The 27,016-nt window shown below is 42.9% G+C and overlaps 1 protein-coding gene across 1 annotated transcript; it reads left to right on the top strand.

Moving 5' to 3' along the window:
- Positions 1 to 858: 858 nt before the first annotated feature.
- Positions 859 to 26,017, top strand: xrn1 (5'-3' exoribonuclease 1). The gene is made up of 40 exons (XM_032565704.1): positions 859 to 1,117; positions 2,534 to 2,766; positions 3,043 to 3,140; positions 3,318 to 3,427; positions 3,499 to 3,609; positions 3,713 to 3,798; positions 3,913 to 4,000; positions 4,613 to 4,781; positions 5,015 to 5,082; positions 5,498 to 5,635; positions 5,749 to 5,933; positions 7,374 to 7,463; positions 7,611 to 7,767; positions 8,966 to 9,085; positions 9,163 to 9,332; positions 9,446 to 9,563; positions 9,779 to 9,874; positions 10,020 to 10,123; positions 10,243 to 10,377; positions 10,462 to 10,624; positions 10,952 to 11,065; positions 11,347 to 11,445; positions 11,524 to 11,639; positions 11,728 to 11,874; positions 12,093 to 12,182; positions 13,055 to 13,190; positions 13,285 to 13,341; positions 13,420 to 13,552; positions 13,640 to 13,709; positions 14,314 to 14,506; positions 14,586 to 14,657; positions 14,735 to 14,818; positions 15,021 to 15,101; positions 15,224 to 15,361; positions 15,856 to 15,991; positions 16,073 to 16,236; positions 16,328 to 16,441; positions 16,552 to 16,657; positions 22,414 to 22,595; positions 22,688 to 26,017. Exons 1-40 carry the CDS (start codon positions 1,043 to 1,045, stop codon positions 23,039 to 23,041), a joined length of 5,100 nt encoding a protein of 1,699 aa, XP_032421595.1. The 5' UTR covers positions 859 to 1,042; the 3' UTR covers positions 23,042 to 26,017.
- The last annotated feature ends 999 nt before the right edge of the window (positions 26,018 to 27,016 follow it).

Here is a 27,016-nt window from a genome sequence, read left to right as displayed (position 1 = left end):
AGTAAGTTTAATCAGATAGATTGCTCTTTGTTTTGGGGAATGATTTTTTTCCCCCATATGCACCAGAATTGTTTTTTTTTCTCCCATTAATATGTGCTTATAAGCAAATTCATGTTGCTTTAATTAAATTAACATTATGGATGCTCAGTGTGTAGGAAATCTTTTGTGGCCATCTCCATATAATGTTCTTTCCACCGAGAGTTATATTGTAATTGTAGCAGACCTTCCATACAGAAGTGGGTTTATACAATAATTATAACAGCTGATCTCAGGCAATGACAATCTCCTTAACTGTTACACTACTGATATCAATTAGCTGGATTTCTGTTAAATTAAGTTACTCACTTTGAAAGGAGTGAGTATTTATGCAATGATTAACTTCATCTTTTATTTGACCTCATTTTAAATAAGTGACAGTGGGTCTAAAAATATCCTTTCACTTTGACATTAGATAGTATTTATTTTTAGATTATTTTGAGAATGTTTTTTTTTACTAGATTTAAAAAAAACACTGGAAGCGGGTAAATAATTTCTCTGGTTATTGTTAATAAAAAATTGTAAATTAATGAAATGATTAACTTAACATCTTCAGGAAATGTTTGCATGATTAAACTCCAAGAAGTTAAATTAAAAACGGAATTAAACAACCTAGAATATAATGATAAAAGAGGTGACTTCAAGACAAAGTATATAAGTTGGATCCAACGAAAAACATAGAAGACGACATCAGCATGTGATTGTAATTGCAAGGTTTTTTCCAAGACTATTTTTTTTAAAGCTGTATTTTAAGTTTCATTTCTCTGTAATCGAGGTAAGGACGAATGATCCCGGAACCTTCGTTTCCCGAGCACAGTCGGAATAGTTTAGCTGTCGGACTACGGACAACAAGCTAGTTAGCGGCCGTTGGAAACAAAACAGAGCGAGTTTTACCGATTCTTTATCAAACCTTCACTCTGTTTGGTCGGGTTCGTGCCTAAACGGCTCGTTTCCAGTTTCGACTGTTTGCCGTGCTCATACAAAAGCTCAAAGTTTGCTAGTAAAGATGGGGGTGCCGAAATTTTACCGCTGGATTTCTGAACGCTATCCTTGTCTCAGTGAAGTTGTCAAAGAACACAAGGTAGGGAAGCTTTTAGCTGTTTGCGGCGGCCCGAAACTTTTTAATCCACGTAGCTCCTCTGTGTTTTCTTTATCACTAAACGGCTCTTATTTCTCCAAACAATCCACAGTTTATGTATTATCTGAACACATTACAGACACAAGGTCATTAGCCACATTCCTTCACTAATTGTGAGCTGGTTTGGTTTATTTCCTCGCACGGTTTGACTTGATGTTAAAATTAATATTTTAAAACTTGTAATTCGGATGATTGTTGAGCAAGACAATTCCAAACAACAACTCAGTCATTTGACGTGTCTGACCGTAGTATCGCGATAGCAGCGGGCAACATAAAGTTGTGGCAAGGGGCAGAGCATAATAATAACTTTAGTTTTTAGTGAAACACTGCGCTGTGTTGCATTTGTGTAAAACAGCACTGATTGTTTTAGCTCACATTTCGTGGTGAAGTGGGGCTACTTAAATCGCTCCACATCAGTGACTCAGCGTAGTATTTCAGTTTTTCTACTGTCGTTTCATCAGTGTTGTTCTTATTGCATCAGATGGTCTTCTGCAAGTAAAAAAGAAAAACCTTGACAGCTTTATTTTATACTTTAAAGCATTTCCCGCTAATTTTGCTGATTGTTATGGATGATGATTTGTCTGGTGAGCCTTGAAGAAAAACATCTACTGTAAAATGAAAATTAAATAGTTAGAAAGTGGACACAGTCTGGAAAAATAACACACACCGACAGGGTATTGCACTTATAAACTCCCCATTAAATGATGTGCAAAAAGCACTTAAATTGTTTTATTGTTCCACGAAAAATGTCAACGTTAAATCCAGTCTAGGTTAAAATTCCAGTAGTGTTCAATAGACTGAAAATATAAAACCATACAGAAAGCTCCAAAAGGTTGACTTGTCTTCCTCAACATTCCAGTCTTTGTGGATTTCTATAAGAATAAATGTTGGAGATTTTGTCTTTTTTTTATTATTATTTATTGGCATTCCCCAAATTCACATTCCTTTAATTAAATGGGATAACTTTGGGTCCTCGATTATCTTTCTTTGAATTGTTCCTGTAGATATGATATTAGGTCAGTTTTACTTAAATTGCATGTTCTCTTGTTTTTGCAGTATTGAAGAGCGACTGTTTGGGTTAGGATTATATTCACATCCAATGGAAATACGATGCTATAAATTACTGCATGAAAACTCCTAGGCATTTTTGATCAACTTGGAAAAAAATAAAACTAAATGACCAATTCCAAACATATATAATTTCTCATTTTAAAGACATGTACTGAAAAAGCTGGATTTTTCAAAAAAATGTCAGTGTGATATTATGTCACCAGTAAAATACATATTCATACAACTTACTTTGACATTGTTTTTAAAAATCCATGAGCTACTGACTTAATATTTTCTTTCTACCTGCAGATTCCAGAATTCGACAACCTTTATCTGGACATGAATGGCATCATCCACCAGTGCTCTCACCCAAATGACGAAGATGTCCATTTTCGCATCTCCGAGGAGAAGATCTTTGCGGACATTTTCCATTACCTGGAGGTACTGTTTCGGATCATCAAGCCACGCAAGGTCTTCTTCATGGCTGTGGATGGTGTGGCACCAAGGGCAAAGATGAACCAGCAGAGAGGACGCAGATTCAGGTAGAAATGGACGAGGTCAATGCATGTAATCTGTATATTTTTGTAGTTTTTCTCTTTTTTTTTTTGTTTTGTTTGCATTTTTTTTATTTTGATACAAATATAGATTATTTTCAGTTCATCTCACCTGAATAAGATTAAAAATGAACTACAGTAGCCTAAATAGAACAATTACCCCTTGTACTTTAAAGATGAAATCCATCTAAATACAAGCAGAGACTCAGCCTGTTATTGTTAGTCTGACCACTCCCTCTTTTTTTTTTTTTTGTTTGCGTCCAGGTCCGCCAAAGAAGCAGAGGAGAAGATTAAAAAGGCTCTGGACAAAGGAGAGGTTCTTCCAACAGAAGCTCGCTTCGACTCCAACTGTATCACTCCTGGTAGGGTTGGCCTAAAGCTCTCCCCACTGTAAACATTACTTATTTAAAAAACAAAAGTCATTTTCTGACTCGTTGTCTTAATTTTGACTTTTTTAAAGACTTTTATCTTGTGTGATTCTTACCAATCTCCCGTAGCGGAACAATTTTCACACAGTTTTTCTTCTGAACTTTTTGCAGGCACCGATTTTATGGCGAGACTACAGGAACAGCTCAAGTACTTTGTCCACAACAAGGTGTCTACAGACAAGCTGTGGCAAAACGTCAAAGTCTTCTTGTCGGGTCATGAGGTACGTTTTGCTTAAATGTAAGGTTAGCAATGGCTTGAGTTGACGTCAAAGTTTCTGGGGGTTTTTTCTAGACACCGGGTGAAGGAGAACATAAGATCATGGAGTTTATCCGTTCTGAGAACGCCAAACCGAATCATGATCCCAACACCCGACACTGCCTGTATGGGCTGGATGCTGACCTGGTACGCTTTCAGTTGGTGTAAAAGCAAGGATGTTGCTTCTCAAACTCTTTTGCTTCTCAAACCCTTTTGAAGCTCATCTTGTCCCTTTTTTTTTTCTTTGTAGATCATGTTGGGTTTAACCAGTCATGAGCATAATTTCTCCCTGCTCAGAGAGGAAGTCCGCTTTGGAGGAAAAAAATCCCAGAAAAGGTTCCTTTTTTTCCTCTCTTTCTCTCTCTCTCCTTTCTGTATTCATTTTCTGTTCTTTTGGGCTGTTTTGATCGAGTGTTTTAAGCCCAGCTTGTTTCTTCTCTTCTCTTCCAGAATAACGGCTCCAGAGGAGACGACTTTTCACCTGCTGCATCTGTCTCTGATGAGGGAGTACATCGACTACGAGTTCTCAGAGCTAAAGGTGTGACGCACTTAAACACAAAGCTGTCCAAATGGTACATTTACATGAAAAGTGACATTCTGAGGTTAACCCCAAATGCAATGCAAACAGCTTATGTCCCCTCAGTGACAGAAGAAACATTTTATTTAGAGTTAAAATAAATGACTCTAAATAAAGTTATTTATTTAGAGGACAACCTTTTTTCTGTTGTTCTGTTACAACCACAAATAATATTTTCTTTAAATTTCATGTGATAGATTGACACAAAGTAGAAAGGAGATGGATAATTAGTTTTCAAATATATTTATTTCTTCATGTAGACATTTATTTTTTGCACATTTTCCATTGGGAAAATAGCTCATGTTCAGTCAGGTTGGATGGACAGTGACTTTCTAATCTTGACTTTGACTGGGCCATTTTATCACATGGTTATGCTTTGACACATTTCAATTTTTGATTTTTATTTGAAGGGGAAAAAAACTTTTAGAAAACCATTGAGAGATGATTTAAGTGTAAAAAATGTTCCAGAGCTACAAACAGTGCTGCATAGAGAGGAAGATGGCCAAGTCATCTATTGAAGTACACTCTATACTCGTTGTAATCTAAACTCTTGTGTCTGTGACTGTTTTTCAGCATCATATGGGTTCTGATTATGATCTGGAGCGAATAATAGACGACTGGATTTTAATGGGGTTCCTTGTAGGAAATGATTTCATTCCTCACCTCCCTCATCTTCACATTAATCATGATGCTTTGCCGTTGCTGTACAAAACTTACGTCAGTGTACTACCCAGCCTGGGGGGTGAGGCACTAACACACAAACACACACACTCAGATAATTATATTACATAATACATGTTTGATTGCATGTGCCAGAGTCTGTCCGGTTGTTGATATTGCCCTTCACGTGTGTGTAGCTTTAATTTCTGAATGTTCCATTCACACTGACATCAGAATGTAGCAATATGCTTTCTTTATCTCGTACGTCATGATGACTGTTTATTGATTAAAACAGAAATCTCTTTGTAATTGCAGGTTACCTGAATGAGAATGGCTACTTAAACCTCAGAAATTTTGAGAAATACCTGGAGAAACTTTCTGAGGTAAGCAGTCATCAAAAAGTTGCCTTTAATTCCTTTTTTCCTTTTTTTTTTTCTTCCTCGTATCTTGATTTTTTTTTCTCCTTCCTTCCTTAAGTCCTACCCTTATGTCCTTCCTTCCTCCCTCATACCTTTAAATTTTTTGTGCCCTTATTTTGTTGCACATTTGTGTCTTTCTTAATGTCCTTCCATCGTGTTTTCATTCCATCCTTGCTTTGTCCTAGCTTCCTCCCCCTTTCTCTATTCCTTCCCCCTCAATTATTTCTCCATTTTTGCTTCCGTCCTTCCTTCGTTCTATTCTTCCTCCCTTTCTTTCCTTTCTTTCCATGTCCTTTTTTCCCTTTTTATTTATGAAAAATGTGAAGGAATCTTGAATAAAAAGTTTGTTTTTTTCCATCACTCCTCTGTATCCTTCTAGTTTGACCGGGAACACTTTAGCGAGGTGTTTGTAGACTTGAAGTGGTTCGAGAGTAAAGTCGGCAACAAATACCTGAACGAGTCGGCCGGTCTGGCAGCCGAGCAGGAAGCGGCGATCCGAGCTGGGAGAAAGACGAAGGTAGGAAAGCAGCAATTTAAAGAAACTGCCATGTTTGATTCTTAGCTTGGGTAATTTAAAAAAAAAATGTCTTGTAATATTCACTCCAAATTGTTGTTTCTAATAAATTAAAGGACTCTTCTATTCATCTCACCACCTTGACCTCATCGGAAAAAGTGACTGAACAAGAAAAAGAAGACATGGCAGATGATGATGAGGAAGAGGAGGAGGAAGAAAAAGATGAGATGTTTGAAACAGAGTTCAGACAATACAAACGGACATACTATATGACCAAGATGGGCGTGGATGTGGTGTCTGAGTGAGTGTCATTCAAATAATTCACAATTTAATAGTTGGCAAGCACAATTTTTCTTTTTGGAAACATACTTCTGATACTGATAGTTATCATGTATCAGAACTGTGTTTGTTCTGATACATGATAGTTATGTTTCCTACTTCTAAAAGTAGTGTGAGAATGGATTCGAATGGCCTCTGCCTGGTTTTAGCTTTCAGTTTATTTACCTTTAGGAGCTTGTTGGTTGTAGCTAAATTACAGAGTGGTTTGTCTTGTGTAGGTGTCTCCAAACACACCTGCTATTGTTTTGTTTTTTTATGCTGGCGCAGCAGTACAAAGTGCCAGAGGGTTGAGCAGAGTGAAAATATGTATCAGAGGTGGCAGCGTTTGATAACTGTATCCAGTCACATGACCGACACTCTAATGTTTTGGAGGAAAGGTTGTGCAACCAGTTAAAACAGATTCTTCTGGAGACTATGAAGCTGGGCTTTGATGCAAAAGTATAGAATTTAATTATGGACATAAAAACAAGAATTTGGGTAAATTATTGAGTTTCAAATTATTGAGTTCTTATGAGTTTTGTCATGAGAAACTATTTTTTTTAGTTTCTCATGACAAAAACATACAAATTGAGCTTTGTTCTATTTCACTACTTGTTTGTGAATGAGACTTTCTTACTCCAGGGTTTTAGTTGAGTGTGGTTTAAATGCTAAATGGCATTAAAGAATTGTTCATTGTTGAATACATCAGGCTTTTTCAGACTATTTTAAAGCTTTGTGGCACATCAATCAGATCTAAAATCAGGGTGCCCATACATCCTTAATAAGTCTTAAATTTATGTATCCAAAATTAAGGCTTTGAAATGTTTTAAAAATAAATTAAAGACATTTTAATATGCCCTGAATTTAGACCTGTGATTAATATGTTGATCGCAGGTCTTAAATTCTGTCAATAATGGTCTTAAAGAGGTCTTACAAAGTCTTAAATTTGAGTTGTACTAAAAAAATATATCTTAAACTAATTCTGAATTGAAAGCCACCTTCATCATTGTGCTTTTTCACGATTTGTGGAATAGACGGGTAATAAAACCCAAATACAACAGCTTCCTTTGTGGCAGCTTCCTTTAAATGGAGCAAACAGCTTTGTGTTTCCTCTTATTGACAAAAAAAATTACGAGGCGCTATTTAACCAAAGACAGTTCAGTGACACCATGAGCATAGGTGATTGTCAGCAGTTCTGCTTTGTTCAGATTATATTTGCCCACCTGAGCGTGGCAAAATGCGTGCCCACCTGCGTGCTACCTTAAACTAGCACAGCATGCCATCTCTGACTGGCACAGAACTGAATGAACCAAGCTCAGAGAACAATAGTTACCAGACAAACCCAACGTCAAATCACTGATCACTTCACCAGTTCTCACCTATTGGTAACGTAGAGCTACGTTTTGATTCCAATTATTTGCAGTGAATTTCTCGCCAAGCAAGCCAAATGCTATGTGGAAGGCATCCAGTGGATTCTTCACTACTACTACCATGGTGTTCAGTCGTGGAGCTGGTGAGTGCATCTCTCATCCAGTGAGGGTTGCTACAGCAACTATTTCTAATCTGAGTTTGAGTTTCACTGACATTCTTTCACCTTTTGGAAACGGATCTCACTTTCATTTTGAAATCAAGGTTTAAATGTATGTGCACACCTCTGCAGGTACTATCCTTTCCACTACGCCCCGTTTCTGTCTGACATCCGAAACATATCAGAGTTGAAGCTGACCTTTGACCTTGGGAAACCCTTCATGCCTTTCCAACAGCTGTTGGCTGTCCTGCCTGCTGCCAGCAAGGAGCTGCTCCCAGAGGGCTACAGGGTAACTACTCAAACACCAACACAAAGTCTATCAGCATGCTCAGAGGCGCGCCGTGTGGACGTATAAAGGAACTACACTTATTCGCCTTTTCCACCCACTGATTGGCTATGGGGCAAGGAGAAGTACAAAGGTTTTCACAGAGTTGACACAGGGAAACATTAATAAAACTGAAGCGAGACTATAATAATATTTAGAATGTAATTCTAACATTTACAACTCAGCTTTCTGAATTAGACACAGATGGGCATGCTATAATTAATAAGTGTCAGCTGTTCAGACACAAACATTTCCCCCAAAACTTACAGAACATCACACCCATGAAATGCCTCATGCAATAGTCCTTATAGAAAAAAAAAAGCTCCCTGACATAAGTTTTCCTTTTGAGGTTTTTCACTTTAAAGTTCCTTCACAAGTGCTTTGAAATAACATTGGACCCAAAATAATGCAGCCTTGGTATATACTGAAACAAGAGAACAGGATATTACATCATATTCTCCCCCAGGTCTGGTGCATATTCCACTAGAAATGCTCCTGTCAGCGTGTGGCGATGAATCACAGAGAAATCCTTGTCCTCATTCTCGTTACGGCTGAAACACAAAACTTTCTCATGCAGCCTATAAATGAAACTTCTTGCGGGAAACTTTGAAGTTTCGCTTAGAGACGGCTCAGCCTTTTTTTTTTTTTTAGTCCAGGATGGTTTGTGTTCCAAATAATTAGCTCAGTGGATCATATATGAAAAAATATGTGAACAAAACATTTTATTTGCTATGTTTGTTTATTTACTTGTTCATTTATTACAGTTTCACACCGATTATTTTAACATATGTCACTCAGTAACGGAGAGAACTGAACTGAAATTATTGTGGATTTACAGAGGTTTTTATGTCCTTTGAAGATGTCTCCCATTTGATGGATTTACAGGTTCAGCAATTAATGACGTTTAAAAAGTATTTTTAATTTTTGAAATTTTTTCTTACTGAAAGCCTTTTACAGATGTTGTTCTTTGTTGCTTCCATGTTTGAAGTCTGAACCCTGTAGGAAATGCCTAATATTTTGCTGGGAAGGGCTTAGAATCTGTTAACTGCTTGCAGTTCAAGTGTTTTTTGTAATTGTAGTATAAAAATGGGCAAAAGAAAGTATGGAACAGTAAAATAGTAAATTCAGATGTTAATCTGTTCTTCTTATTTATTTTTTTTAGGACTTGATGACCAGTCCAAACTCTCCCATTATCGAATACTATCCTCTTGACTTCAAAACTGACCTCAATGGAAAGCAGCAGGAGTGGGAAGCTGTGGTGCTCATTCCATTCATAGACGAGGTATGCACACACGCACACACAGTGAACTTGAGGCCATAAGTCAAACTTATTAACTTGTCTGTCCGTTTGTGAAAAAGACGTGCCTTTTAGCAGCTATGGAGCCTTTCAGTTCCGAACTGACGAAGGAAGAGAAGGCCAGGAACCGGCACTCAGAGTGTGCCTTGTACTCCTACGACCCAGACATGGACTTCACATACGCCTCCTCCCTGCCGCATCTCTTCCCAAACATCATCCATTGTCATGCCAGGTACATTTACACATTTTATCCTTGCAGTTTCTGAAAAGGCCACAGCTGAATACCTTTTGAGGGTGTTCAGAAAATGTCTACCCTGTGACTTGGAGTTTCTTCGACTGTTCCAGGGAAGTCCTGATCCCCCTGGATGCCTGGCATGTGCCATCAGACCACGTCAGCAAGCGCGTCGACCGCTCGACTTTATACTTCTGCGGTTTCCCCACTCTGCACCACATCAAGCACAAGGTGGGGGAGCCTGTTGACGTTTAGCACAATCTAGAGTTACTTCAGCTCAAATTTGGCATTTATCTGAGGTCCATAAAGAAGGGTTTGTTTCAGTTTCTCTCAGCTCTGAAAGAAATATTTAAACTCTGCAAGTATGACATGTTTGATCCAGGTTTCGAATCCTTTTTCTTTCGCTTTCCTGTTATTTCTGATATTTTCTCATTCACTGCCTGTAGTTTTATAAGAAGAAGAGCGGAGTGGTCGTGTTCCAGCAGAGCAGCAGAGGAGAAAACATGATTCTGGACATTCTTCCCAGTCAGGATGGGGAAACGGTGAGTATTTGTTTTTGTGTCTGAAAAATCCCGAACTGGTCACTACTAAGAACAGAAATTCTCTGTGTTAGAGAATTGTGCAACGATCTTTGTTTTCATATCCAACCACTGTTTTATTTTATTTTTTCCTTCTCTATATCTGCAGATATGTGATCATGTTGCTGCAGACCTTTTGGGGAAGCCTGTGTTTGTCAACTGGCCCCATCTAGAGGAAGCTCGTGTTATTGCAGTATCGGATGGAGAAACCAAGTGAGAATATTGACATTCTGAAAATGCATTTTTAGATGCCTCCCCTCCTCATTTATCTTTTGTTAAATCTAAAATTAAATTTAGTAAAAGCAACCAAAACTTTGCAACCCATCTTTCAGATTTGCTCTAGAGGAGCCTCCTGGAGTCCAACAAGTGTATGACAGGCCGTCTAGTCCTCCACCCACTAAAGTATCTTATCTGTCTGACAAAGAGCAGAAGGACTGGGTGAAGGATGTCCAGGGAATCACTGAACAGTAATTCGTGCTTACCAATAAAGCAGAACAATTCATTTTCATTAATTTGTCTGTCTTAGATTAAAGTTGCTTTTTTTCCCTCAGTTTCTTCAAAAGGAAAGGCATCGCAGTGAACGAGACAACCGTGCTTTTGTACGGTCAGATGCTGACAGGAAGGAAGTATGTCCCTAAAGCCAGTGGAGTGGTGGAGCTGGAGAAACAGTGGGCCAAACAGGTTCTCCCATTTGCCTACCAGACTGTGGTTAAGGTACCTGCATACAAACACAGTGAAATAACGCGCCAGTCAGAACTGAGGCAGCAGTTCTAGTCAAAAGCACGACTTAAATTTTTTTATCCTACTTGTGCAGGAATTTAGTTCAGACCAAAGTTGTTCAGCAGACGATGCTGCAAGGCGTCGTATGTTAAACTCCCCACAAATATCTTTTCTACGTATAAGAAGTTGAGATATCCTTTTCAGGACTTCTTGCTCTTGATAGCAATCATTTAGCGTTACTCTCTGTTCAGTTTTCGAATAGAACATGGACGTCAAATTCATGTAGCTTGTAAATAACGTTAATTCTCCCCTCATTCTCAGGACATCGAGGCCTTTTATTCGTCTCTGACCTGCTTTAAGAGTTTGGATGAACTTTTTCCTCCATCAACGACAGTCTTCATGGTGGGAAGCCCTTACTATGGTGCCATGGGAGAGGTGAGTCATCAACTTCTAAGGGATTGGATCATTGATCTGCCCTAAGTTCTGCTTCTGTACTTGGCCCACAAAAATGGAAGAAAAAAAAGCTAATAGCCTATAAAAACAAACCATAAAATCCAATTACTATTTTTTTTTCCATTACTTTAGATTTTTGTTGTAAACTGAAGTTCAGCTTGTTTAAATCACAATCTCTCTAATCTCTAAGACTCCCTTTAATGATGCTAGTTAGGTTGTATTAGTCGAATTAACACCAGCCGCTCTTTAAACTTTTCTTTCAGGTTCAAGACTCTCAAGATGTAATCAAAGACGGTCGGATACGGGTGGTTTTCAGCGTGCCTCATGAGCCGCAGCTGGAACACTTAATCCAGAATCAGCATGTAAGACCCTGTGAAGACGTGTCGCTTTAAATCACGGAACGGGCGTCCGTCCTCATTTGTTTATGTGAATTTTTCCAGAAATACTCGGTCAAGTACTGCCCAGGCTACGTCCTGGCTTCCCGCCTCAGCGTCAGCAGCTACCTCGTCTCCCGCTTCTCGGGAAGCATCTTCATCGGCCGGGGCTCCAAGAAGAAGTTTGTGTCTGAATGTTTGTTGGTTTGCTTCAAATACAGATCTTTGTTCTTGTGCTGAGCGTACTTTATACGTCTTCACTGTGTACAGTCCATGCGGGGAGCAAAGAGCTAACGTTGGGCTTAACCTGAAGTTCAACAAGAAGAACGAGGAGGTTCCTGGGTACACCAAGAGAACAGAGAAAGAGTGGCTGTACTCTGCTGCTGTGGAGGAGCTGCTTGCTGAATACCTGGACAGGTACAATCTTTCTTTGCTACGCTAAATCTGCTGCTAAGTTTTCTTTTGTCAAACTCCTGGCTGCAGATTTTGACTCTATGGCGCATTTAGATTGGCTCCACTTATCGGCCGGCTCCATTCTGTGCCGTCATGCTGGATAAAGCATCTGTTTTCTTTGTGTCAAAAAGCGAACAGATACCCATTCTTGACTTCAACTTTTTTTTTTTGTATTTTCATAGATTTTCTGAAGTTTTTGATGCAGTGTCCAGAAACAGTCACGACGACGTGTTCTACGAAGACGACATCTGGCCGGCAGCGGATCAGAACGGGTGAGGACAAAGAAAACATTCAGACCTAACAAACCAGACGTTTAGAGAGTCGAACTTCCCCCTTCTTTTTCCCAAGAAGCCAGGAGCTAAATTAAGCTCCAGGCTACATGTTTGGATCAATGCATTGTAATGAATGTTAGATCAGATATCTCAAAATGTGAGCAAAATCAGTAACGCAAAGAATTTCTTGGATAGTAGAAAATATAAGCCGTGAATAAAAATACATCACATTCATTCTCCACTTGCCATTAATATATTTTATATATTTTTTGTTTAAAGTTGTGGAACAGAAACAGTTGCGTGCAGACAGGTTTTTCATCCAGATTCAAGTTTTTACAATAAAACAACGTCGGAATGGAAAGGATTCAACTTGTTTCAATTTTTCCCCAAAGCTCAACAACATTGTAGACTCAAGTCTTTGTTTACTTACTTGTACTAATTCACCTGAGTTATTGCATGTGGTTTGTTTTTCTTATATCCTGCTGCCAAAACAAAACCCAACAACCACACAGTAACCAAACAGTTTCTGAAGTCCAAATAGCTGATGCCTCCACAGAGAGACAATGGAATTCTGTTGAGGAAATTTACCAGCATTCCCACTGGTTGCTGAAAACATACATTTGAACAAGTCTTAAATGGATTCAGATTTTTCATTCTAGGGCTTAGATGTCACTTTGTTGGGAACGTTTCTACATTGGTTCTTGGTCTCTTGTCTTCATTTTGCAGCAGGATGTGTAGAGATTTCACTGTAGAAATATCTGTTTTCCGAAAGGTGTTTTCCTTTTCAACGCTTGATGCACGCCATAAATAACATTTCTTGCTTAACTCCTTCACGTGTGTAAGGGTATTCATTATTTGCTTTCCTTTTACAGGGCGGAGAAGGTGGCTGAAATCACCTCCTGGTTGAAAAGTCATCCAGTCAGCTCCACCAGCAGGGCATCATGTGACCTCCAGGTTCTGGACTCCGCCATTGTGGAGAAGATCGAGGAAGCCGTGGAAAAGACCAAGGTGAGAGTCTCATCCTGTGACTTGCTCCTTCTAATCACAAAGCGTTGTCTTTGTCCTGGCTGGATCTGTCTCACGGTAACTTCTCCTCCCTCAGATGAAGAAGAGCACCAAGAAAGTCCGTGTGACGGTCAAGCCTCATCTCCTGTTTCGGGTCAGTGATGCCTCTTGCTAGTTTGTTGCGTCGCTGGTTGTTATGCGGTGAATAAAATGCGATGCTGCTTGTGTGTAGCCCCTGGAGCAGCAGCAGGGCGTGGTCCCGGACCCCGACGCCGAGTACCGGCTGTTTGACAGAGTCGTCAACATCAGGGAGAGCTTCACCGTCCCGCTGGGACACAGAGGGACGATCATCGGCATTAAAGGAGGTAGAAGCACTCAACTTTACATATAATCTAGATATAGACAAAAAAAAAAGGATATTACTTCAAGAACATCAATCATTGTGTTTTCAGCGGACCGTGAGGCTGAGGTTCTCTATGAGGTTCTGTTTGATGAGGAATTTGCTGGAGGTCTTAACATCAGGTGAGTTGGTGTGCTTTTAGGTTGTTTGGGGGGTTTTTTGTTTCAAAAGATGTTGGTAAAGCTAAGAAAAAACAAGTTGGTTCAGGTCTCTAAAATTTTTCTCAGCAGAGATGAAAGGCAGGAGAAAACCAGAGATCACAAATTCATGAAGTCTATTAATAATGCGTCTATCATAATGAGTAAATTAAGTCCAACTGTACGAGTATTAGTCATACTAGGAAAAAATTGTACAAAATAAAATTATGAGAAAAAAGTTTATATATTACAAGAATAAAAACAAAAGTTGTAATATTATGACTTTATTGTCATAAATTATTTTTTTATTTTCTTAGTGTGGCCCTAATACTCTTTTGCACACTTGTGCCTAGTTTAGTTTAATTTTCCAGTGAATTTAGTGAGGAAACATCATGAAGACCAAGAATCGAAGCACCGTGTTCAGGAATAAAGACGTGGAGGCATTTCAAACAGAATGCGAAGTTTTGAGCGTCTCAATGAACGCCATTTAAACTCGCAGCCAGACGTGATAAAGTTTCCCAGCAGGCTTGTGCAGGCAGGCATTGCTCTGGTCAGATGAGACCAAAACACGTCCCGTCTCTCTGCTCAGGTGTGTCTCCCCCCGCGGTTACCGCCTCCCTCCCTGCGCTCTCATCAACCTGTCCCACGGCACCCGGCTGGACCACGGCTCTCACAAACTCACCGCCATCGTCAAACCGCAACCGGCCACCAGCGCCAACTTCAGCATGCAGCGCCTGGCGGGCCTGAATCACTCGCCTCGCTCGCCCTTTGTACCCACACAGGTGAGAGAGGGAACGACTGGAGACATTATGCGAGATGAAGTAATTCTCGATTTTAACTGCTGCACATCCTCGTCTGCAGCACAAGAACCCCGTGGTGTCTCAGGGTAACAAAACCCCATCTAAAGGTCCCAACCAGAAACAACAAGCTAAGGTAAGTACCACATGTTGCTTCGTGTACGTCAGCTTGATTAAAACAGCATAAAGCCTTGTGTTTGTGTCTCCATCCAGTCTAAAGAGGAGTACAGCAACGTGTGGCAATCGCTCCAGAAGACCGGCCCTCCCAGCCAACCTCCAGCTCACTGGCACAATGATGTTAGTGTCTTTGTTTTGCCAGTATACAGATAAAACTGCTTTGATTTGATGGATAAAATTATACTTAAACACACAACTGTTCTGTTTAGGAGCTCTAGTACCACGTACAAAGTTATGGTGGGTTGGATTTGGGCCCTCAGGCCTTGAGTTTGACACACATGCTCTATAAGAAGGAAACACACTCTGTTGTTTATTTATGCAGATTCCAGCCGGTGGCATCAGACTATTAAAGAAAAATGAAGACGTCAACTCCTTCTTCCCTCCAAAGAACACAGCTAATAAGGTTCAAAAGAACACAAACTACTATTGACATCTTTATTTTCCATTATGTTTAAAAAAAAAAACAACTAAAAAACCCAAAATGATCCGTTCTGCTTAACCGTTCTCCTGTTTGTGCTCCGACAGGGTACCACTGAGTTTGAGGATCTCATTGCAAACCTAAAGATCTCCCAGGGCAACCAGCAAACGCCACCGCCTCCTGCCCCTCCGGAGGAACCCAGCAACCAGTCAGATGGTCCGTTGTCCCCCCAGTCCTTCGCCATGGTATGTACAGAAGGTTGTGATTGCATGACCTTATGATAAAAATAGTCATATACTGCAAAAACACAAAATCATACCTAGTAATTTTAGTCTAGTTTCCAGTGCAAATATCTTATTATACTTCAAGTAAGACAAACTAATTTAAAGTAACTTTTCAGCAAGGTATAGAGGCTTGCTTTAATTAAATAATTCCTTTAATTCCTTAAAATTGAAGAAAAAGTGCATCTTCTATTGGTAGACAAATTAACTTAGAACGTGGGGAAAATGTTTTGTTATAAATTAATCTGCCAGTGGAACTGGCACTTTTTCATCAATATTAAGGAATTAGTTACTTAAATCAAGCTTCTGTATCTTGCTTTGGTTTTGTCTTATGTCACGTTTGCTAAGACATTGGCATGAGAAACTAGACAAAAAAAATACTTAAGATTTTGTTTTTGCAGTTTACTAAAAAGCCTGAGTTTGAATATGTTTTTTTGGGGGGGGGTGGGGTTTTGTAGAAAGGAACCCTGGTTCTGAAGGAGATGCTGAAGATTGATGGCGCTGGAAAAGGAAGTCCAACATCCCAGGAGTCTGTAGACACAGCTCCCTCTGCTGGCCAGCAGCAGAACAGAAGGCGATCAAGCAAGAAGCTGGGTATGTAGCTGCACGTCTCCACGGCAGCGCAGTGGGGAATCCACGTTGACACGTTTCTCGTCGTACGCTTCTCCCCTCCAGCTGCAACAATAAACAACCCTCCTGGGGAATCAGTCACGCTGGCCTCTCCAGCGCCGGCTGCCTCTGCTCACGCTGCCCTGGGCGGGAAGGTGTCGGAGCTGGCTTGTTTCTGCGTGGGCGTGGGCATGGCCCCGCCCGACTTCAGTTTTATCCGCAACCGACAGGTAACACCTTTTCACAGCTCCCCACCTTAGATCCGGCACTCGTTTCACTTTGGGATCTAACTTGTTGTGCTTCACTGTTTGTCCCCCAAAGGGTCCGGTAGTGTGTCAGGTGAAGCTGTCCAATGGGTTAATGATTCACGGACCTCAGTGTCAGTCAGAAAATGAAGCCAAGGAGAAAGCTGCCTTCTTTGCCCTCCAAAGACTGGTAAATGCTTCACAATTTACTGAAGAAGATCTCAGACTTCAGTGTTTTACGTGCCGGGATGTTTTAATACTCTTAACATACAATATGTCTGACTTCATGTTTACATGTAGAACTCTCTGGGCTCCGGGTTCCCACTCCCTCCTCACCTATATCCGGGGATAGCTCAGATGCAGCCGCCGCCAATGGGGGCCATGCCGCCAGTCTTCAGCCAGCAAGGTCAGTGTGTTGCTCTTATCATCTGCATCTTAGAGTGCGAGGCAGGGAGCCTCGGTACAGACAGCTGCTTATGTGTTTAAATGTGAGAGATTCTGATTTACTGGGAAAATCCTCACAGCCACACTTGGGCAAACTTGGCTAAATTTAGCAATTATTTTGAAGAAAGAATTACCCATATCCAGTTGTTGCTTTGCCACATTTTTTTTTTTTTTTATCTGGACAAAAGTTAAAAATAAATAAATAAATCAGCCCAACAAAGGAATTGAGGGAACTCCTATGCTTTTTTTCAGGTCAGTATGATTTAGAAATCAAATTTTATCCACAGTCAGAGAACTTAATTGAAGTTCTGCATGTTTTTGTTTTTGTTTTTCTTAGGGCTTAACCAGTTAATCGGATTAACCGATTATTGTAATAATCGTCAACTATTGTAGTAATCGAATAATTGTCATCTCATAAAGAGGCCGTTCTCTGGAAGAACAGCACCTCAAAGCATCAAAAAGTATATCCATTTTGCATTCAAGATAAAAAATTTAAAAAAAACTTTGTCTGTAAAATGTTTTACCCAGAACTCCTCAAATGGCATTGTTTTAACTTTTCCTGATTCCTTTATTTTTTATTTATTTAATCAGGTAAACCCCGTTGAGATCTAGATCTCATTTTCAAGAGGGACCTGAAACAAACTTCTCTTGATGGAAAAAATAGATATTTTAGAGAAGAGCTGTGGGAAGTTCCAGAAAGAGAACGAGCAGCTTAAACACATGGTGGAAACATTAAGGGTAAAAATCCAGAGGATAAAAGCTAGCAAGGACAACAACGCCACAAGCTGGCAGGCGGTGAACGAGATGCTTTTGAACAGCAACGAACATTATAAAAAACAATTCAGGCTTCTCGATCTGGACTTGGATGTAGCCACACATAAAGTAGAGCAATGGAAAACCAAATATGAGGCCATGGAGAGAAATAATGTGCTCCTTCTTCGGACATACGACATTTCAAAACAAAAGGCAATGAATTTGTTGAGAGAGAAGGCAGAAAAAATTAAATCGCTGGAAGCAGAAAATAATAAACTCAACAAGGACATCGTGGCTCTAAAAGTAGAGATGGACAGAACGAAATCCAGGGTGGCACAAGAGTTAAAGAATGCCACACAAGAAGAGACCCTGTTGTTGGAGGAGACACCTACAACAACAATTTTTCAGAAAATTGGGCATGCCTTTCTGGACATCTACGAATCTGGAACGTGGCGAAACTGGATACCATCATGGATTTTTTAATTTCTGAAGGGGCTCATTGGGGGCCGGAACCAAGACTGGAAGGAGGACTGGAGGAAGTGCTGGAACCAGGGCTGGGAGAAGGGCTGGGTCCATGTCCGGGAACCAGGGCTGGGTCCATGTCCGGGAACCAGGGCTGGGTCCATGTCGGGAACCAGGGCTGGGTACATGTCTGGAACCAGGACTGGAACCAGGGCTGGGTCCATCTCCGGAACCAGGGCTGGGACCAGGCTTGTAACCTGGGCTAGGTCCATGTCTGGAACCAGCGCTGGTTCCAGGGCTGGGTCCATCTCCGGGGACCAGGGCTGTGTCCATATCTGGAACCAGGGCTTGGTCCATGTCTGGGACCAGGGCTGGGAACAGGCCTTGAACCAGTGCTTGGTCCATCTCCGGGACCAGGGCTGGGACCAGGAGTGGAACCAGGGTTGGGTCCATGTCTGTAATCAGGGCTGGGACCAGGCCTTGAACCAACGCTGGGTCCATATCTGGGACCAGGGCTGGGTCCATCTCTGCGACCAGGACTAGAACCAGTGCTGAATCCATGTCTGGAACCAGAGCCAGGACCATGTTGCGGAACTTGTTGCATTTTGTCAATTTTTTAATTTCTGAAGTGGCTCTTTGGGGGCCGGGACCAGGGCTGGAAGAATTGCGGCGACCAGGACTGGAAGAGGGCCGGGACCAGGGCTGGAAGAGGGCTGGGACCAGGCTGGAAGAATGGCCGGGACCAGGGCTGAAAGAGGGCCGGGACCAGGACTTGAACCGGGGCTGGGTCCATGTCCGGAACCAGGGCTGAGTCCATCTCCGGAACCAGGGCTGGGTCCATCTCCGGAACCAGGGCTGGGTCCATCTCCGGAACCAGGGCTGGGTCCATCTCCGGGACCAGGGCTGGGTCCATGGCAGGGACCAGGGCTGGAACCAGGACTGGAACCAGGGCTGGGTCCATGGCCGGGACCAGGGCTGGAACCAGGACTGGAACCAGGGCAGGGTCCATGTCTGGGACCAGGCTTGGAACTTGGGCTGGGTCCATGTCTGGGATCCAGGGCTGGGTCCATCTCTGGGAACCAGGGCTGGGCCCATCTCCGGGCACTAGGGCTGGGAACAGGCCTTGAACCAGGGCTTGGTCCATCTCCGGGACCAGGGCTGGGACCAGGACTGGAACCAGGGTTGGGTCCATTATCTGTAATCAGGGCTGGGACCAGGCCTTGAACCAGTGCTGGGTCCATATCTGGGACCAGGGCTGGGTCCATCTCTGAGACCAGGACCCGGACCAAGTTGCGAAACTGGTTGCATTTTTTCAATTTTTTAATTTCTGAATTAAAAAATTCGGGGGTCAGGACCAGGGCTGGAAGAATGGATGGGACCAGGGCTGGAAGCAGGACTAGAACTAGGGCTGGGAACAGGCCTGGAACCAGGGCTGGGTCCAGGCCCGGGACCAGGGCTGGGTCCATCTCTGGGACCAGGGCTGGGTCCATGTCCGGAACCAGGGCTGGGTCCATGTCCGGAACCAGGGCTGGGTCCATCTCCGGGACCAGGGCTGGGACCAGGACTGGAACCAGGGTTGGGTCCATGTCTGTAATCAGGGCTGGGACCAGGCCTTGAACCAGTGCTGGGACCAGGGCTGGGTCCGTGTCTGGAACCAGGGCTGGGTCCGTGTCTGGAACCAGAGCTGGGTCCATGTCTGAGAGCAGGGCTGGGTCCATCTCCGGAACCAGGGCTGGGTCTATCTCCGGAACCAGGGCTGGGTCCATATCTGGAACCAGGGCTGGGTCCATATCTGGAACCAGGGCTTGGTCCATGTCTGGGACCAGGGCTGGGAACAGGCCTTGAACCAGGGCTTGGTCCATCTCCGGGACCAGGGCTGGGACCAGGACTGGGTCCATGTCTGTAATCAGGGCTGGGACCAGGCCTTGAACCAGTGCTGGGTCCATATCTGGGACCAGGGCTGGGTCCATCTCTGGGACCAGCGCCGGGACCAAGTTGCGAAACTGGTTTCATTTTTTCATTTTTTTAATTTCTGAATTAAAAAATTCGGGGGTCGGGACCAGGACTGGAAGAGGGCCGGGACCAGGGCTGGAATAATGGCTGGGACCAGGGCTGGAAGAGGGCCGGGACCAGGGCTGGAAGAATGGGCGGGACCAGGGCTGGAAGCAGGACTATAGCCAGGGCTGAGAACAGGCCTGGAACCAGGGCTGGGTCCGTGACTGGAACCAGGCCTGGGTAAATGTCTGGAACCAGGGTTGGGTCCAGGCCCGGGACCACGGCTGGGTCCATCTCTGGGACCAGGGCTGGGACCAGGGCTGGAAGCAGGACTAGAACTAGGGCTGGGAACAGGCCTGGAACCAGGGTTGGGTCCAGGCCCGGGACCAGGGCTGGGTAAATGTCTGGAACCAGGGTTGGGTCCAGGCCCGGGACCACGGCTGGGTCCATCTCTGGGACCAGGGCTGGGACCAGGGCTGGAAGCAGGACTAGAACTAGGGCTGGGAACAGGCCTGGAACCAGGGTTGGGTCCAGGCCCGGGACCAGGGCTGGGTCCATCTCTGGGACCAGGGCTGGGTCCATGTCCGGAACCAGGGCTGGGTCCATGTCCGGAACCAGGGCTGGGTCCATCTCCGGAACCAGGGCTGGGTCCATGTCCGGGACCAGGGCTGGTTCCATGGCAGGGACCAGGGCTGGAACCAGCACTGGAACCAGGGCTGGGTCCATGGCCGGGACCAGGGCTGGAACCAGGACTGGAACCAGGGCAGGGTCCATGTCTGGGACCAGGTTTGGAACTTGGGCTGGGTCCGTGACTGGAACCAGGCCTGGGTAAATGTCTGGAACCAGGGTTGGGTCCAGGCCCGGGACCACGGCTGGGTCCATCTCTGGGACCAGGGCTGGGAACAGGCCTGGAACCAGGGTTGGGTCCAGGCCCGGGACCAGGGCTGGGTCCATCTCTGGGACCAGGGCTGGGTCCATGTCCGGAACCAGGGCTGGGTCCATCTCTGGGAACCAGGGCTTGGTCCATCTCCGGGACCAGGGCTGGGACCAGGACTGGAACCAGGGTTGGGTCCATGTCTGTAATCAGGGCTGGGACCAGGCCTTGAACCAGTGCTGGGACCAGCGCTGGGTCCGTGTCTGGAACCAGGGCTGGGTCCGTGTCTGGAACCAGAGCTGGGTCCATGTCTGAGACCAGGGCTGGGTCCATCTCCGGAACCAGGGCTGGGTCCATATCTGGAACCAGGGCTTGGTCCATGTCTGGGACCAGGGCTGGGAACAGGCCTTGAACCAGGGCTTGGTCCATCTCCGGGACCAGGGCTGGGACCAGGACTGGGTCCATGTCTGTAATCAGGGCTGGGACCAGGCCTTGAACCAGTGCTGGGTCCATATCTGGGACCAGGGCTGGGTCCATCTCTGGGACCAGCGCCGGGACCAAGTTGCGAAACTGGTTTCATTTTTTCAATTTTTTAATTTCTGAATTAAAAAATTCGGGGGTCGGGACCAGGACTGGAAGAGGGCCGGGACCAGGGCTGGAATAATGGCTGGGACCAGGGCTGGAAGAGGGCCGGGACCAGGGCTGGAAGAATGGGCGGGACCAGGGCTGGAAGCAGGACTATAGCCAGGGCTGAGAACAGGCCTGGAACCAGGGCTGGGTCCGTGACTGGAACCAGGCCTGGGTAAATGTCTGGAACCAGGGTTGGGTCCAGGCCCGGGACCACGGCTGGGTCCATCTCTGGGACCAGGGCTGGGACCGGGCCTGGAACCTGGGCTGGGTCCATGTCTGGAACCAGGTCTGGGACCAGGCCTAGAACCAGGGCTGGGTCCATGTCTGGGAAGAGGGCTGGAAGCAGGACTAGAAACAGGGCTGGGTCCAGGCCAAGAACTGGGGCCGGGACCAGGTTGCAAAACTGGTTGCCATCTTGGATTTTTTTATTTCTGATGTGGCTATTTGGGGATCAGGATCAGGGCTGGAAGCAGGTCTGGGTCCATGTCTGGAACCAGGCCTGGGTCCATGCCTAGAACCAGGCATAGAACCAGGGCTCGGACAAGGTTGTGAAACTGGTTGCCAAGTTGGATTTTTTAATTTCTGAAGGGGCTCTTTGGGGGCCGGGACCAGGGCTCGAAGCAGGGCCGGGTTCATGTCTGGGAGGATAGCTGGGTCCAGGCCTAGAACCAGGGTTGGAACCTTGGCCTGGTCCATGTCTGGAACCAGGGCTTGGTCCAGGCCTGGGACCAAGCCTAGAACTGGGACCGGGACCATGGCTGGGTCCATGTCTGGAACCTGGGCTGAAAGAATGTTCAGACAGCTCTGACTTCCAAATAACCTCTTGAAAAATGCTGTCAAATAACGAATCCATAACTTTCTCCCTGAACTGTCTGCTGTGCTACTTGGTCTTTGTGAGAGTCTTGTGCTTTCTAGCATTGTGTGGGTCTGCCATTTAAAATCTCAGTTTATAAAAAAAAAAAAAAACTCTTAAGACGTAAGTGAGAAATTTAGTTTCTGTCCAGGTGGTTTGCTGCTGTCCTCTCAGGGCTTCGGCCCCTCCCCTCTGTGGGGGATGACCCTGCCTCCTCACCGCCACCCCACCCAGCCGTTCTACGCAGCACCCGGAACCTTCCCCGGCGCCGTCCACACACCGTCTCCCAACCCTCTACACATTGGGTCACACAACCAGTTCATCCCCTTACAGGTGAGCTGGAAGAAAAGCTTCAGTATTTCTGTGTCGTTTAAGTATAAACCTCATCCTCGGTTCATTCCCTCCATTACTCCAAACTGATACAGGTGACTAAAAAACGAGCATCGGCCAACAAGAAGAACCAGGAAACCAGAGAGTTTTACAGCGCCGCCCAAACCGTTGCCAAGAACCAATCCCAGAAGGCCCAGAGCTTTGCTCAGTCGCAACCTCAGAACCAATCACAGAGCAGCAAACCACACCAGCCACACACACACCAGGCCAACAGCAACCCCGCCTCGTCCAGCCCCGGCCCGGCAGACGCCGTCTCCACGAAGACGGCGGTCCAACACGCGCCTCCCAGACAGAGCGGGCCCGCTGCAGGCCACGCCCCTAGCTCCGCCTCCAAGAGGAAGCACAGGAAGTTAGCTGTTAACTTTGAGGCGACTAAAGTATCAGAGTGAGCTGGGTCTGTGTTTCTGTATGCTGGAGGGGGGAGGAAAAAAACGTATCTTTTTTTTTCTTAAGTTGTTTCTTTGAATCAAAAACTCATCATCGTCTCTCTGCCATTTTAGAACAGAAAGCGGGTGATGGAATTACATTTTTTTTTTCTTTTAAAATTCGATCCAGATGAAATCAGCAAATCTCTCTGAGATGCCTTTTTAAGCTTAGATATGCCCAGCGTGTCTTAAGCTAACAGGCAGCTGAGCAGATCTTTTATTGCAATTGTAGGATTTCTTTTTATATGTATATCTTTGCTAAAGTAACATAGCATTGAGGATCAGTTTTACCTCACATATTGGACTGAGCAGGCAGAATTTGTTTTCATTAACATATTAGGAATGTACGGCACAACTATAGAGGAAAGAATCATTAGACAGGATTTTTTAAAGTAAATTACAAATATTTCAAACAGATTTGGGTTTATCAAAATACACATGCAAACATCTGAAGGGACATTTAAACTTGAGGTTCGTCTAAAAAAGCATCCTGGAGATCTAGTTGTAGGTTTTTAAAAGGGCATTAAAATCTTTTGTTTTGCTCTTTCAAGGAGAGGTGCACTTTAATGTTTTTTTCTTTTTTTTTTAAAGCATTTTTAAAGCGACAAAACCCATTTAATTTTATCACTGTAACTGCAATTAATTAATTAATTAATTAATTTCCCTCAGGGGGAAAATTTACAGAAAGATCTCTAAGGTAAAACACTGCCTTGAAAACGTAAAACAAAAAAAAAATGCATTTTAGTCGACACAAGTCATTTTTCCTAGTTTTTTCTTCCTGTTGAGATTTGGGCATTTTGTAATTTCATATTTCTTTAGCAGGACACTGATTTTTATTCGACCTGCTTTGATCGGCCAGCACCACAATTTAATACACTAAATAAATAAATCTTTAAATAATTTTTTATTTTGTTTTATAATTGAAGGTCTGGGGAAATAAGTTGCATTTCATAAACAAATAAATATGCTCCTAATTATTTAAATGTGTAAAGAAAAATGCATATTTAAATGTGAAATTCATTTTAAAGTTATATTTCTTTAGTTAATTGTTCCAATCTGATATAATGCTAATGTAACATTTGATTGGTTCATCTTCACAGCATGTCAGATTATATTGTGAAAAGCAGTGGTTGCTCCACATCTGCCCTTAAAGTCATAATGTTAAAGTTTGCAACCAGAAATAATTATTAAATATTACGTCCTTTTTGTAAATATTCTTACTAACGGCATGTTGGATTTACATTCATTAAGTTATTTCTATAGATGATTTCAATTTTAAAGGACATGCTATTATTTAAGGATTTATCTAGATTGGAAATTGTGGCACATTTGGGCTTCCATAGCGAAAGCCTGACTTAAATGTGCTGCAGTGAAGCGAGGGTTTTTCCATTCGGTCCTCCTCACCGTACTGCATCGTTGGGGGTCAGGGGTCATTCGCATTAGCCCTGCCGCAGGTCACAGCGCGCTTTTAATCCCGTCGGTTCAGGGAAATCTCCAGCAAACAAACCCGGATCGTTTTTCTCAGGGACCTCAAATCTTGGCTCAGATTTTCTCCGCTGCAGCCTCCGTCACTTGCTTTTTCCAGCAATTTTCCCCGTCACTGTCTGCTCGTCTGTCGTTTAGGTTTCCTGATTTTTGCAGAGATCTTCGCTTTCTTTCTTTCTTTCTTTCTTTCCTTTCTGGCTGTAGAGGAGCTTAAGGATCGGATAAGCATTCTAGATCTTTCATACGGAGATGTTTCAAAATTTGTCTTAAGGTTTTTTTTTAAGCTTTGCTGTCCCACACTCTTCTATTTCTTAAACTATAAAGTTTAAAAATGATTTTAACACTGCCAAATAATAAAACTAAATATGAAAAAATAAAATAAAATCTAAGAAAAACCTAAATCCTCCTGTTGGGAGTACAGGCTCCCATCAGGAGTCGCACTGAAAATAATTTTTGGCATTTCATTTTTGCCTTTGTTGGAATTGTTTACTACAAAACCAAAAATATTGTTTCACTATTAATCTGGCTTTACTCAGCTGCAAACTAAAACCTGTTGAAATGGATCAGTTCATGCATTGTCCCCTAGTGACGATTTATTTTTATCAAGGCGTGCACTTTAGGATGATTTTATCCCTGCATTGGGTTAACATAAAAAAAAAAACATATGGAAAAAGAATCAGACTTTGTTAGATTTTTTTTCTTTACATTTCAACATTTCTTGAGGAATCGCTCCATAAGGATTTTATTCTTCTTATGGGAAACATTTCTGAACACAGTATCCGTTTCCCTAGAGGTTTTAATTTCACTTTAATTGCTATTTTGTTTTGGTTTTTTTTTTGTTTTTTGACATTTGAGTGGATCAGGGGAAAAGAACCCGCTCTGCTGATCAGGTATTGGAATTGACCCGGACGTAAAGTTGAATGGGTTTCAATGGAGCCTCACCTCTTACCGCGTCAGTAACCGAACGTTCCCCCCACCCCCCGAGGGTTTTGTGCTTCTGTAACGCCGTGTTGAAGTTCCTGCTTTATCCCTCTGGTGCACATCAAACGTCACGCAGTCATAATAAACTCTTTAGTCTGTTTTTAAAGATTTTTCCTTTCTAAATCATGGATTTTATTAGGATTTTTAGAGGCCGCCTTTGGGTTGTTTGTGACGAAAGCGTTTGTGGAGCGACTTCGTTTTGGGTTGCCTTTGTTCAGAGATGTTGGTCCAGGTTTTCCCTTCGTTTTTCTCTGCCCGTTTTTTCTCGTAACGTTTGAACGTCAAACGTGGGACTGAAGTCTTTAGGTTCTGGTGCAATAAGCGGACGTTGGAAACTTTTCGGGAACTGAAAGCACACCCTGTGTTTATGTGTTTGTGGGTTTTTTTTTTTCAGAATTGGAACAAAGTAGAGAATTCTCATGATTAAGATGTGCTGTACATATCCATTTAATAAAAACAAAACTTTTGTTAGAATATGGCTTGTTTGTATGTTCTTTTTGTAAATAATTACATTTTCTGTGGATATCATGAAGGCAATTGAGTCAACATCTACTTATAAAGCACTTTATAAACAGCTATTAACTGCACCAAAATGCACATACGAATAAAACCCAATAAATTAAAGACAGCACAACTAGATTGCAATGTCAGGCCTTGTTGTGTCATATAAAGGCCAAAAAATAAAAATTATTTTTAAGGAGTGATTTGATTTGCTAATGGTTTTCAAATCTGAAGAAAAGGGAGGAAGAAAAAAAAATAAGTGTAGGGAATTCTCAGTTTGATTAAAAACAAAAAGTGAACTCCTAATGTGACTTCCCTGTTAGGTGTTAAGTTTTTAAGGTTGTCTAATCACTGAGGCTCTCGTCTGATTCCATAAGTTCAAAGCTCAGTTGTTGATTTATATTAAAGGATCTTCAGTCTGCTGAAGGTGAGGAACTGAGGACAGAGGATAACAGAAAGGGTATCTTCATGTGGGACTTGCCAAGACACCACATTATGAAGTTTCTCAGAGGTTGTCAAAAAAATTGCTTGGCATTTTTAATGAAAAAAAATTACAAAAGAAAATTTTAAGAGTTTTGTTTGCTCAAACACTGAAAAAAAAATTTCTCAAAACAATTTTTTTTAAGAAGTCAATTCTAAGTGAGAAGTCAAATAGTAAATTAGTGAAAACGTGTTCAAAGAAACTTACTTTTTTCAAAGTATATCTTTTTCTACCCTTAACATTTATGTTTGAGAAATCAAACTTATTACAGAAAAAGAAATTTGACAAGATGGGTTTTTGACTGGGGTTTTTTTCGGAAACAAAATTCACAAAGATTTGAGAATTTGACAAAAAAAACTAAAAAATATTTGTCAAAATTCTTTAGAAAGGTTTTTCTTTATAAATGTCTGAAAAGTTCAAAATTTGCTAGAAAAAAAGTTTGAAACATCCAAAATTTGAGTCAAAAATTAGGAGGGCGATCCAGTTGATTT

This window comes from Xiphophorus hellerii, chromosome 6, assembly GCF_003331165.1.
Source record: "Xiphophorus hellerii strain 12219 chromosome 6, Xiphophorus_hellerii-4.1, whole genome shotgun sequence".
NCBI classification, from domain to species: Eukaryota; Metazoa; Chordata; class Actinopteri; order Cyprinodontiformes; family Poeciliidae; genus Xiphophorus; species Xiphophorus hellerii.
The sequence above is the reverse complement of the archived record's forward strand: the minus strand, read 5'-3'. Positions and strand labels throughout refer to the sequence as shown.

Excerpts from the sequence above, each read along its gene's own strand:
- xrn1 (XM_032565704.1), top strand. The coding sequence starts at position 1,043 with ATGGGGGTGCCGAAATTTTACCGCTGGATTTCTGAACGCTATCCTTGT. Across the intron at positions 13,191-13,284 it reads AAGCCGTGGAAAAGACCAAG|ATGAAGAAGAGCACCAAGAA; the intron begins GTGAGAGTCTCA and ends CTCCTCCCTCAG. Across the intron at positions 14,507-14,585 it reads CGCCCTTTGTACCCACACAG|CACAAGAACCCCGTGGTGTC; the intron begins GTGAGAGAGGGA and ends CCTCGTCTGCAG.